The sequence below is a fragment of the Chamaea fasciata genome, unplaced genomic scaffold (assembly GCF_029207755.1).
Source record: "Chamaea fasciata isolate MVZ Bird 193981 ecotype frontalis unplaced genomic scaffold, bChaFas1.0.hap1 SCAF_26, whole genome shotgun sequence".
In the NCBI taxonomy this organism is placed as follows: domain Eukaryota; kingdom Metazoa; phylum Chordata; class Aves; order Passeriformes; family Sylviidae; genus Chamaea; species Chamaea fasciata.
In genome coordinates this window covers 2872861-2885374 of record NW_027094111.1, presented here as the reverse complement: position 1 = coordinate 2885374, position 12514 = coordinate 2872861, and the positions used below count along the sequence as shown (strand labels likewise).

Here is a 12514-nt window from a genome sequence, read left to right as displayed (position 1 = left end):
TAGTACATTTATTGCACAGTGGGCTCCGAGGTGACAGATGGTCAGATTAAAGCAGAGTTGGGTGCTGAGGGAGGGAAACACACCCGGGTTTCCTGCAAGGGTATCCGTGTTTGAGCAGTTGGGACAGCCTGGTCCCTGGAGGACCAGCTGATCAGTCTGTCACTGCAATGCCCTCCATGCAGCTCTTGGGCACTGCTCACTTTGCTGGAACACCATTAAATGGGATAACAGCAGGATGAGCTGTTATTTTCCCCTAGCAAACAAGGATCAGGGACTCTTTTCCATGCACAGTTAACACATCCCCTTCTCTAAACAAAACCAGGACACTCTCTGATATGAAACACACACTCAGCAGCTGCAGAGCTTCCTGGCATTCAGCAGGGTTGTACTTGGCACATCCTTTCCAATATTTCCCTCTTTTCCTGGTCAGTCAGCAGGTGACCATGGCTTGGTTCATGTATCAGATAAAAACACTCCAGCCTGAAATAACTCCCTGATCTTTGCAAAGCACCTGACAAGCACTCAGGACAGCAATGCAGGCAGGAAAATGCTGGCTAAGAACACTGAAGACAAACCCTGCCCTTCTGGAATGGGCCAACGGACCTGTAGCGACATGGAGCACTGAGGAATTCATGGATCTCCCTCTGAAATGCACCTGCTTACTGCAAAACTAGAGGATGAGCTAAAATGTGATATTTTCACAGCCTGATGCACACAAGACCAAGAGTAAGTAAACTGATGAACCAGTTGTTTGTGGTGGACAAGTAGCAGAGCAGAAATAAACCTCAATCTCTCCAGTACACAAGTATTTTCAGGTTGTTTTCAGGTGTTGATCACTTTAGTGTAACGTTTAGTGTCTCTGAATTCCTGCTCTGCTGTAGAGAATGACCAAAGAACTGCATATTAGCAAGAAGGGAACTACCAGAACACAGTGGGAAACTTTAGAGAAGAAGAAGTTACAGTCACAACCAAATTTTGGGCTTCCTGAGTCAGGCTGTTCTGCACAGTTTAATGCATACACTTCCTGCTTCTGAGGTACCAAGTGGAGACATCAGGACCAGGCCAGTTTCAGCCCAAATTTCCAAACCTCAGAGTTAGATGACTTTACTAAATATCCCATATACAGATCTGAGACAAGCTCTCAGATCTTCTGAGACAAGCTCTCAGATCTACTGAGACCCCTCTCTCAGTCCCTAAATCACATTTATTTCACTGTGATTTTAAGTCCAGTGAGGAAGAGTCCTTAGTCAGCACTCTGGAAGTGCTGAGCTCTTCCTTCTCATGTTTTACCTGCTTTGGGATTTGGTTTTAACTCCAGGCTTTCTTGATCCGTTGCATCCAAAATCTTGTATTTGCTTTTTCTTTTGGATTTTCCTTTCCGTCTAAAGGGGAGGAAAAAGGAATTAAGACACAGTCCAGTTCCAAAAGAGCCAGAAGAAAAACAACTCTGATCCTCAAAGCTAAAGCACTTGCTCTTTAGGATTATGTTCATATTACAAAGTGAAACATTAAAATGTTGCTAAGGTGCACATTCACAGGTTAATCCAAATTTTGCTTCTGAACATAAGCCAGAGTTCTGGGACTTCAACATTTAACTTGAAACATTTAAGTGAGAAAACCAAACATCCCAAGGCTCAGCAGATGACCTGCTGGGACAATGGGTTTGAATCTTTAAACTCCTACTGCAGACACTTGGCTGTGAAACCTGGATACAGCAGGGGTTTGTTCTCAGTCCCACCTCTTGCAGCAGCAGATCACCATCCACGACAAGATTCCGAAGGCAACCACGATGACGAAAGATGCAATGATCACATACAGCACACTCCACTCTGCAAGCAAAACCCCAGAGATAAACACGTTTTGGCACTCACACAATTTTAGTGCACCTTTTAGGGGACTATTCTTGGGTAAGAAAAGGCAAGGCCTGGCCCTTTGCAGAATTAGAGGCTGGCATTCCCCAGTGGCAGCACCACCAGATCCCCTTGGGAAGCTCAAGATCCAGTGTGTGGACTCGCTGGGCGGTTTCCATCGTGCGTTTGTTTATAAAACTTGCTTTCCTGTGACAGGAAAGCCTCTGTACAGACATGACAGAATAGAGCTGTGATTTACACACCCAGAATTGACTCAGCTCTTAGTCAGTGCTCACTGGGAGGCTCTGAAGGGGACTCAGTCCCCTATCAAACATCATTTGCCCAAAAGGTGAGACAAGGGACCGTGTCCTGGTGTCAGCATCTCATCAGAGCAACTGGGAGACAGCAGGTGCCTGGCACTGTGCCCACCCTGGGTTTCAAACACCACTTGTTTGTGGTGGGGTTTCTCTGCCAAGGTGCCCACCCCGGGGGGGTTCACATACCGCAGTTGCTTTCGCCGTCCCCCATCTGCACCCTGAGGAAATTCTCCATCCAGAACGGGTCACACACGCAGCGCTTGGTGAAGGAGTCACAGCGCCCGTGCTCGGAGCAGTTCAGCTGACAGGCTGGGGGCCAAAACCAGCAAGGTGAACTAAATGACTCACAGGTGAGGCAAAAATGGGACAAAATAGTTCAGTACAGCCAACCCCTCCTGCAGGCTCTGAGCTGGATGTGGCCCCTCTGTAGCTCATTCATAGCTCAGCCGTACTCACACAAGGTGAGAAGTGCAAACGTAAGCACCTGGGCCTCACGCCAAACTGAAACATCCCACTTCACCAGCAACATACATTTTGCCTAATAAATCCTCATTTTAATATACAAGTCATGGAGTGTATTTGTCAAGTAAACGTTTTTAAACAAGGTTTTGATTTTCCAATTCAAACCCCGCCTGTGAGACAGACAAGAAACAAACAGATCCTTTGGAGGGACCAAACAGAACTGAAAAATGGCTTCAGAAAGCCACAGAATGGTAAGATCAGGAAGTAATGAAAATAATTACTTTACACAATTCTAGTTTCAAATCTCTAACTGATCAGCAAATGATGCTCACAGGATGGATCTCATAAAAGAAAAACAGTGCTAATGTAAAGATGTAAAATAATGATAGAAATGTAACTGATGTTTGTGCTGCACAGGAAACGAGTGGGTTCACAGCTACCAAGATGCGCAGTTTATTGTTTTCAGGACGACAATCAGTGGCTGTAGTCCATTAACACTGTATTTTAGTTTCAGAAGTATCAATCTGCTTTTGGTTTTGTGAACTCTTATCTTCACAGCAACACTGCAAGTAATTATTTACAAGAAGTTGGATAGTGCATAGATGGAATTAATTGGTAAATAAGCGATTAGCGAATAGTCTAATAGACTCAATTTTCTGTTTCCCATTTATCAACATGAAAGCTGCTGCAGTGAGTATAAGTGTGTGGGCACGTGGGTGTTTTTAGCACCCTTATTCTGTCAGGCAGCTGAAAAGAAGGTAAAAGATGCTCAGTCTGTCCCAAGAGACTCTCACTTACTGACTGTGTTAATCTCCAGTGCCCGGAAGATGAGGAAGTCTGACTGTTGTTTCCGCAGTTCGTTCTTCAGCGTCCAGGCCACCTCTCGTCCTTTGAATATCTGATGGGGAGGCTGGTTCTGCACAAAGAACACCATCTTCGTGCTGGAAGAAAACCAAGAATTATTATCTGCTGCTTCTTCAAACATCAGGTGGAGAGCCACACTCTCCAGTCTGTCATTAGAGGGACTTACACAGAATCCCAAATTTATCTGAAGACCAGATTTCTGGCTCTGTTTGAAAGCAGTAATGGCAGACCTGGTCCTACAGTAGAAAACCTGTCAGGGTATCTGATCCATTCACGTTTTCCAAGGAAGGGCTGCCCTGTTCTTGAATTTGCACATCAAGCAGATCTTTGCATGTTTATGCTAAGCAGCAAATCCCCAAACTTTAAGGTCCTGCTGTTTTCATATTCTCCTCCCTTCCTCCCTGTGGGATCCTTAGATTTTACTACACCTGGAACTTGAGGGTCCATTTACCTGCTCAGCACAGAGCTCCAGCACCAGACAGTGGAAGTTTACAGTCTTTTGCAGAGTTGAGTTTGAATGTACCGAGTGCTGTAGCCCAAAAACAACCCAGGTGTGAAGGATTCTGTATTCTGCAGTTTTTACTGCATTAACTTTATGATAGAAGAACTTGTTCCTCATGGCTTGCTCACGTTGCAGAGCCCTGTGGATCCTTCAGACTCACAAAAGGATGCATGAAGGTTTGGGATTTATTATCACTAGTGAGCTTATGAGTCAATGGGATATCAGTGAAACCCTCAGAGTATGTGAAAAAGAGCAAACCAGCAGTCAGAGGAAAAAGCTCTTTTTTAAACAGCACAAGTTACTTTGATAGTGGAAGCAAAAATGGGATCTTAAAGCCATCTGTCAGGAAACAATCTCTGCTCCTTTATAACACTTCCCACTCTTTTGTCTGCTTGAACATATAAACAGATGAAGCAATAATGACAAGAATCCCTTACTTGCCTTACTCAGGGGCGACTGGCTTGCTCAAGGCAGAGACAGAGAGCTAATGTTACAACCAAAAGTGCTGGCTCCTCTGTTCTCCCTTCTCTAGGTTTGCATGGACAATGAATTCTGATTTTCCTGCTACAGCAGGCCACTTGGACATGAAGGAATCGATACATCACAGCACTCAGGGAGGTGTAAAGTAACATCAGATTTATTGCTGACTTGCTGCAGGACCTTAGGCATGTCCCTTAAATCTTCTTCAGTGCTTTAGGTACTTTAAAACTACTCCCATTTTAATAAAAATTAAGTGCAATATTGCACTTATTTCAACAGATTGCCACTCGTGGCTTGTTGCCACTCTCCAGGCAGGCAACGCCATCCTGACCTACAGCCCTGCTCAGCAGCCAACTTCCATGTGTTTAGGAGAAATGCAGTTTTCTGTAAGCTAACTAGTAATCAAAATAAAGCTTTTCTATCTCTTCAAACAAAAATTACATTGGCTTTCAACGTTTTTTCATGCACTAATTTGAAGCAGTCGTGTAGGCAATAAAGCTACTGCAGAATCAGTGAAGGTGCCCCTGCCTGCGGCTGTGTGGTTGGAACTGGATGATCCTTAACGTCCCTTTCTACCCAAACCAGTCTGTGATTGTATGAACTACCAATTTGGCATGAAGGTGAGGAGGATTGTTACACACTCTGGTGTGTTGTAAGTGTTTCAGCAAACTCCTGCAACAAGCCCCATAACTTCTCCAGTTACAAATCACAGCTACAGAACATCCCATCACACAGTCTCCACAATTTTCAAAAAACAAATCAGATTAGTTGCTATTTTACAGGTTTGAGGTGAAAAGACATTCACAGCAGCCGTTTTCAAGGGCAATGCACCATCTCCAGAGGGGAGAGATACTCAAGACTTGCTTGGCAACTCTGATCCAAGCAGGAATATCAACGTTAAGCAACAACTCCATGTGTTCCGATGATCCAATGTACTATTCCAGTGGCCTTGATTTTCCAAACCCTCAAGCAATTCCTCACCGTGTACCCTCCCAGATGAATCCCACCTTTGCTCAGTGTATGGCTGGATCTTTTGCACGGTGATGTCCGAGTCAAGGACCCCCAGCAGCACCCCTATCTGCCGGATGAACATCCCCTTCTGCCGCTCCGTCAGCTGGCTCACATTCACATCCAGAATTATCTCCACCAGGTTGTTTTTCCTAGGATCTAGAGAGAATGTAGATAGTATAGATCTTTAGAGTAGCTATTTAGCAGCCTGGGCACATGGAAGGCTTTTAGCTATCTTTCCAGGATGTTTCTGATTTGAACACAGAACCACAGAGCGGCACTGTGGGAAGGGACACAAATAAGACTTTCACAGGTAACAGAAGCAGTGAGAGTCAGCCCTCAAAAACCACATGAAAACACAACCACATCCCCCAAAACTTTTGCTGTTTTCAGTTCTAAACTGGACTAGATGGAACATTTTAATCCCAGTATACTGTATCCAAAGGGCTCCAGGCAAACGTGGTACAACACAAAACCCAGACTCACCAGGTTTGACCTCCACCGTGGTCCTTTCCACATCACTCTCTCCTTTGGCATCTGTTACTCTGAGGTGAAATGTGTAAGTCCCTTCAACCAGATTGGACAGGAGGAGGACAGGATGATGGTCTGAATTATTTAAGACTTCCTGGAAGGCAGAACAAAGTAAGTATGAGGAAAAAAAGGATCGAAGTAGCACCATGTATCATCGTATTTCAGAATATGACAGAATAATAGCCCAACACAGAGCTTTGCATTTCCTCAGGAGCTGTCAACACTGCCTTGCACTGATTTTTGTGATCTTTACAAAAGAAACTCACCCCAGCTGCAGGGCTCCCCTCGTCCCGGGTCCACAAGTAGCTGACAATCCCCTTATCATCAGAGGACTTTGATCCATCCAACTCCGCTGTGTTAGTGGGCAAGGTGATGACAACATTACCAGCAATTTTTGCAATTGGTGGCTTGTTTATCTCTAAATAAACAGAAAGAAAGCACTTGGAGAAAGACCTTGTAATGCCCAATCAAAAATCACAGCATTAGATCTCCAGTGTTCTCCAGAAATCCCTGTCTAACCCTAGGGAGGAGAAGGGAAATACTGCAGGATTAAGCTGAAGATACCGTTCTTCCAGAAAAGGGCAAACCTCAAGGCCACTTCAGTGCTCTCCACATTGTCTTCCTCCATTCCTTACTTTCATTGTGTCTCTGAATCGAGGTTTTGCTGAACTGCTCAGAGATAAGATGTGAGTTATGAGCTCTGCTCATGGCTAGACATACCTTCTTTGACGATGACATTGACGGAGCTTTGGCTCTGCAGGTTCCTCTCATCTTTCACTGTCAGAGTGAACTCATATGTCCCAACCTGGAGGCCTGTGACAGTGGCAATGCTGCTGTTGGCATTCTCCAGCTTCACACCATCTGGTCCCCTAACCAAGACACAAGGGGTTTGGTTAGTTTTTGACCTTTTTCAGGGGTTTGGATCAGTTTAAACTTTGCACAGAGCACCGGAGGAAGCCTCACTCCAAACTGCAGCCTGGAAATAAGAGTCCATGATAAAGAGCAAAATTATGTTCTCCAGTTACAGTAAGATAATCTAAAGAGTAAGTGCAGGATCCAGAACAAAAAGCCTAATTTATGGCAGTTTAATGTTTTGGTTAATTTTAAACCAGAAGAACACTGGTAACAGCAATTAAGTGGTGTTTACAAATAGTGGTACTTTCAGCAAATTGGCTTGTGAACTGCACAATGAGTCAATTTTGTAAAAAACCAAGGTGCAAAGCAAAAAAGTCCTTAATTTCTAGGGCTTTGCACAGACTTTGCATTAGCAAACAGAAAAAGCAACTGCAAGTTGCTCATAGGCTTTTTCCTGAATTCCTTAAAGCATTTCAGGGAATTCAGAGTTGGAAGAGAACTCTCCCTCATTTAAACAAACTGCAAAAGCATTGAGTTAGGAGGCCCTGCTGTTGTTTGATCACAAGGGCCAGTCTTTCCATGAGACCAAGACCAAGCTCCACTGCTGTGAATGGAAACACAGCTGAGCCACACCACACTCAGAGTGGGAGTCAGGCCTAGAGATGAAGTCAAAGCTATTTCTCATGCTCAAAGAAAACCCCCCTTCTTTCCAATCCAACATAAATCCTTGTCTTATTCAGATCACTGGTGAAGCTTGTCAGGCCCAATGTGATCATGACTGAACACAAGGCAGGTGAGGGGGTGTGACTTGTTTAAAATGAAAGATTTGGATACACAAGAACATGGAAGGTGATTCACACCGTGTTTTTTCCCAAAGAAAGAAGACTATCTTCTGGTCATCCGAGCTCTTGCTGCCATCTAGAGTGGTGCTGTCCACAGGAAGAGTCAATTCTTTATCTGGACCAGCATCTGCCTTTGGGGGTTTGTTGTTCTCTGGAAAAGAATGCAGGATTTCTCATACACACACCATAAAGGTGAAGCTTAAAACATCACCATTAAGATTTTCTCCATGATCCCCAGTACCCTTCCCCACTACCTTGGACTCAGATAAAGTGAGGTTAAAAGCAGTTAATTCCAATGAGCTTTTCATTCACACATCTGCAATAAAATGAGACTGAAAACTAGGAGTTCTGATTTTTGTTCTCGTTCCTTAAGTACTCCTCCACTTTTCCTGCCCCCATCTCAGGACCCAGCACTGTGGGCAGCCACAGCTGTTTGGAAATACAATCCTGCCTTTATTGTAGGAAAACATCAATTGGGTTACGTTGTGTAAAAAGAGCTTGTAGGAATATTACCTACAAAGGCAATATTCCTACAAGCTTTCTTTTGGTCATTTATCAGCAATATACCAGTCCAGAATGGTCCTAAATCAGAGCAGCTTTTCTGAAAGTCACCGTAAGATCTAGAGGTTGCTGACAGATTGCTGCTCACCTCCAATCCCTGGAAGGGAAGCAGCAGCAGCAGGTAAAGGCAGCTTACCTGGCTGGACTATCACAGTGACCTCTGCAGTGGACTGGTGCCCAGCAGAATCAGTCACTATGAGCTGGTAGGTGTAATCACCTTCCTGCATTGCAGAGAGCTGCAAGACTGGTGTCCTCACACCCTGTGAGAAAAGATATTCATGGATTAAAAACAATCCTCACGCAGATGATGATAGACCAGAAGACTCTGATTTTAAAGAAACTATTAGCAGCACATTCTAGGGGGTTATTACCAACTCCTGCTATGGGAGCAGGAGTCTGTGCCACTACAGCATTCCAAGCTCTTGCAGCTAAATTTATGCACACTACCAGGACACTGGTGTGGGACACAACAAGAGTAATGCCATACAAGCAGACCTTTTGGGATTCAGTAGTTTCCAACTCCAGTAAAATCTCTGGAGAGCCCTATGCAAACCCCACACATTGTGAACCTGATTCACGGACTTTCTTATTCTATAAATTTGACAGTAGTAATAATCTTTAAAAGAAAAATGATGACACAGAAACAAGTTCTGACATGTACTGTTTAGCACTGAGGAGAGTCTGGCCGGTATCAGCAAAATTTAGACTCCAAGATTCAGTTCAAAAGTTCCCACCTCTCTCAATCCCCCTTCTTCAGCAGGATTTAAAACTGCATTGCTCAAGAAAGGAACAGGATGCCAGTGCATCCAAGGAGCTGGTGCACCAGCTCAGCCACTAAACCAACACCAGGCTCACGCAGATTTAACTTTAAGCACATACTTAAACATCACGCAGGATTCTAAAAGACATTTGCTAACAGTCCATTAAAACAGGTTTGATTATAGACAAAAACCCAGCTAGTGAGCAATCCAGGTGGAACACTGGGGACCTGCACTGACCTGCATCTCCATCACTTTCCCTTTGCTGTTGGGGCTGAGCAGCCACTCGTAGCTGACAATGCTGTGGTCATCCGTGCTCTGGTTGCCGTAGAGCGTGATGGAGTTCTGGGGCAGGGTGATCACCTGGTTTGGGCCAGCATTGGCCACTGGAGGATAATCCACTGCCTTCTTCACAGTCAGGTTGGCAGTGGTGGAGTTGCTGGCACCATCTGAGTCCACGACTGTTAGACTGAAGAGGGAAAAAAGAAGTGAAAGCACTGAAGAGTGATGTGATCAGAGATGAATACATCTTTCCTGCATAGAAACTTCCCCCAAATGTTCCATTTGATAATGGAACATTTGGGGGAAGTTTCTATTCAGAAAAGGCTCAAAGCAATGCAAGCAATTCAAAAGTCACATCCATCTCTCACTTGAAATTTAAAAACCAGTTCCAAGGTGAAACACGGAAGTGCATTACTAACCCACAAGTGGCCTGGACACAGCACATCATCTCAGGCAGGTTGGTACCACAAAACATAACTGCTTTTTGCTAAATCTAGATCTGAACATGGATCTGGTTAGTTCATATGCCAACTGCTTGACAAGAAAGCAGTGTTCAGTAGGAGGAACTCCAGTTTATTTTACTTTAAATAGATCTGCTGATGCAGTCATGGACACCACACCAGAAGACAGGCCAAAGGAAAAACACAGGACAAATAAAAAGTAAAATCAGCTACCACCTATTGCCCAGGTTGTGCATCAAACCATTAGGTCTCATTCACTTATCTGAGACAAACACATTGCATTTGAAAACTGGATTTGAAGACTGCATTTCTTACTAAGCCTATACCCAAAGAGTTTAGATTTGACATTTCAAGAGACATTTTGTAGCACTGACAGACCAGCCATCATCTTAACCAGGGCTACAAGTCAAGAATAAGAAGTAGCTGGACAGCTTATCTCTCCTGAAGTGCAAAGCTACAAAACTTCTTGAAAGTGTAGGAGTGGAGAGAGAGAACATCACAAAATGGAGTTCTTTCCATTTTTTTGTGCTGTTTGTTTTTTTTAAACCAGATTAACAGTTCAGGAGTCTCATACATTTCACTCTTAAGGGACGAGAACTGATGGACTCTCCCAGGTGTGACCTACCTGAACGTGTAATTCCCAGGTACCAGGTTGGTCAGTTTCAGTATGGCACTATCACTGGAAACCTTCTCCTCCCGCAGGGGACCCTTCAGCTCTTCCCAGTGGTAGCTGATAATTTTATCATCATCAGTGCTTTCTGTTTCAGTAATGGAGGAAAACACACACACAAGGAGTTAGAAAATGCTGCTTCACAGATTCCAGATGGTCAGTCCCTACTTCTGCCCTGGGCTTAGCGGACAAAGGTATTTTTGGTCCAAGCCCAGAGTCCCTGGTATCCTCAGACACCCAAACTGCAACAAATCAGTGCTACTTGGGGCTAAAAGAACCTGAATTTGTTTAAAGGAGCTCTTGAAAAACTCTAGTGCAGGTCAAGATCACTGAAGGTGGCGTGTCAGTAATTTACATGTTTGAAGTTTAGCCAAGAGCCCAGTAATTTTGACTGACAGTAATTATTTTTTGATTCTAAGCAGCAACCTCCAGAGCTTTTTCTTTTTTAGGAGATTGGCTCCGGCCAGTGCCCTTCAAAAGGGAACATGGAGAGGTGCTGTTGTGTGTGTTCTGCTCTCCTGGCCAGAGAGGCTAATTCTTTTCACTGAATTGTGTTTGACAGTGCCTCTGTTTCTCTTAAACTTTATGCAAAAAGCCAGCCCAGGACCAAACACAAACCAGCCCTGCTGGATGCTGCACTTAAATCTGCAGGTACTCACTGCTGCCGTCGATGAGAGTGGAAATGGTTGGCAGGGAGATTTCCTGGAATGGTGGGGCCACGACAGCAACAGGAGGCTGATTCACCCGGGGCTCTGCAACAACAATCCAGCTGTTACCATGACAATACAGGCAGAAAGCCTGGCCAAGGAACTGCAAAACTATCAGCAATAGTGATTTGTGCTTCCGGCACGTTCTACACCAGCTTGGGGAATCAGTGCTGGCAAAAGGAGGTTCAAACAGCGTGGAGGTGAGCAGCCAGCACACCAATGCTCTGGGAAGGCTGCACTGCATCAGTTTTCCCCTCCTGGGTCAAGCACCTACAGCTTCTTGCCACGGCGTGGCTGCTGCTCTGAAAAGTGAAGGATTTTGGTGCATGCTGCCAGCTGCAAAGTCACTGCTTATAAGGAAATGATCAGCCACAGCACCCAGAAGACCAGCCACACTCTTGCTAATTTAGGGAGTGCAAGAGCCCTTCTTTGCCCACAAAGCTTGTACAAGAAGTCTTACTGAAGACTACAAAATGAAAGGTTTTTATTGAAACCTGTGGTTGACTTTTTATACAGGCCACCTAAAAAGTGAGGCAGTCAGCACAAGATGCTGTATTTCCAACAGCTCATCTGCAAACCACGTCTTACAATAAGGAATGAGATTTGACTTAACCTGCCTGTGGTTGGGAATGATATTCCTTACTGGACAGGGAAGAAAGGAACCACATAAGGAGCTTCAAAGCTGTGGCTTCTCTTCAGTTTTTGCTCCCGCTGCTATAAGCTTTTTGTCAGATTGCAGCTAGTTTTTATGGAAGCAGTGGCCTTTCAGGGTGAGGTGTTTGCTGAGCACTTCCCTATCAGGATTACCGCTCTTTTATCAAGTGGTTGGCTTGATGCAGTACAGCAAAAATGGCTGTGTATTAGCCATAGCTTCCCATCTCAGGAAATTATTTAATACATAAATATATATGTGTGTGTGTGTGTGTGTGTGTATACACACGCACCACAAGTTCACAGCACAATGAATTATCACCACACTAAACCAAATAATCTAACCCCATGGTACAGCTGCCTTGGCTTGTCAGAGAAGGGTGAAGTCAAGGAAAACGCAATCCCACCACTCACTTGGATTCACTGTTACATTCACGTATCCCTCTCCGTGCGCGTTCTCCCCATCGACAATGACTTTGAATTCGTACAGACCAACAGTAAGCTGGAAACAAACACAAAGGATTATTTACCTACAGGTTGGTGGCACCTTGTCAGGACCTATTGGAAGGTCAAGTTCCTGTGCCAAAGCACAGGAGCACCCAAGCAATTGTGCTTCAGCCTCTGCATACACAGCAAAGGATGGTTTCCAGGCTAAAATGGTATTAAATATATTTTAGTTTACAATGGCTATGCAGAAACCAAAGACTCGTATT

General features: G+C 44.5%; 1 protein-coding gene across 1 annotated transcript in view; it reads right to left on the bottom strand.

Annotated features, from left to right (window-relative positions):
- Positions 1-12514, bottom strand: part of KIAA0319L (KIAA0319 like) — a 30042-nt gene that overhangs the window by 2443 nt on the left and 15085 nt on the right. The window contains exons 7-20 of the mRNA XM_066204334.1: positions 12216-12303; positions 11103-11195; positions 10399-10531; positions 9271-9499; positions 8409-8532; positions 7730-7862; positions 6735-6883; positions 6281-6432; positions 5970-6108; positions 5483-5642; positions 3428-3570; positions 2354-2476; positions 1739-1829; positions 1291-1382 (exon numbers count right to left, since the gene is read on the bottom strand). Coding sequence (XP_066060431.1) covers positions 1291-1382; positions 1739-1829; positions 2354-2476; positions 3428-3570; positions 5483-5642; positions 5970-6108; positions 6281-6432; positions 6735-6883; positions 7730-7862; positions 8409-8532; positions 9271-9499; positions 10399-10531; positions 11103-11195; positions 12216-12303 — 1849 coding nt within the window. The remainder of the gene's footprint in view (positions 1-1290; positions 1383-1738; positions 1830-2353; positions 2477-3427; positions 3571-5482; positions 5643-5969; positions 6109-6280; positions 6433-6734; positions 6884-7729; positions 7863-8408; positions 8533-9270; positions 9500-10398; positions 10532-11102; positions 11196-12215; positions 12304-12514) is intronic.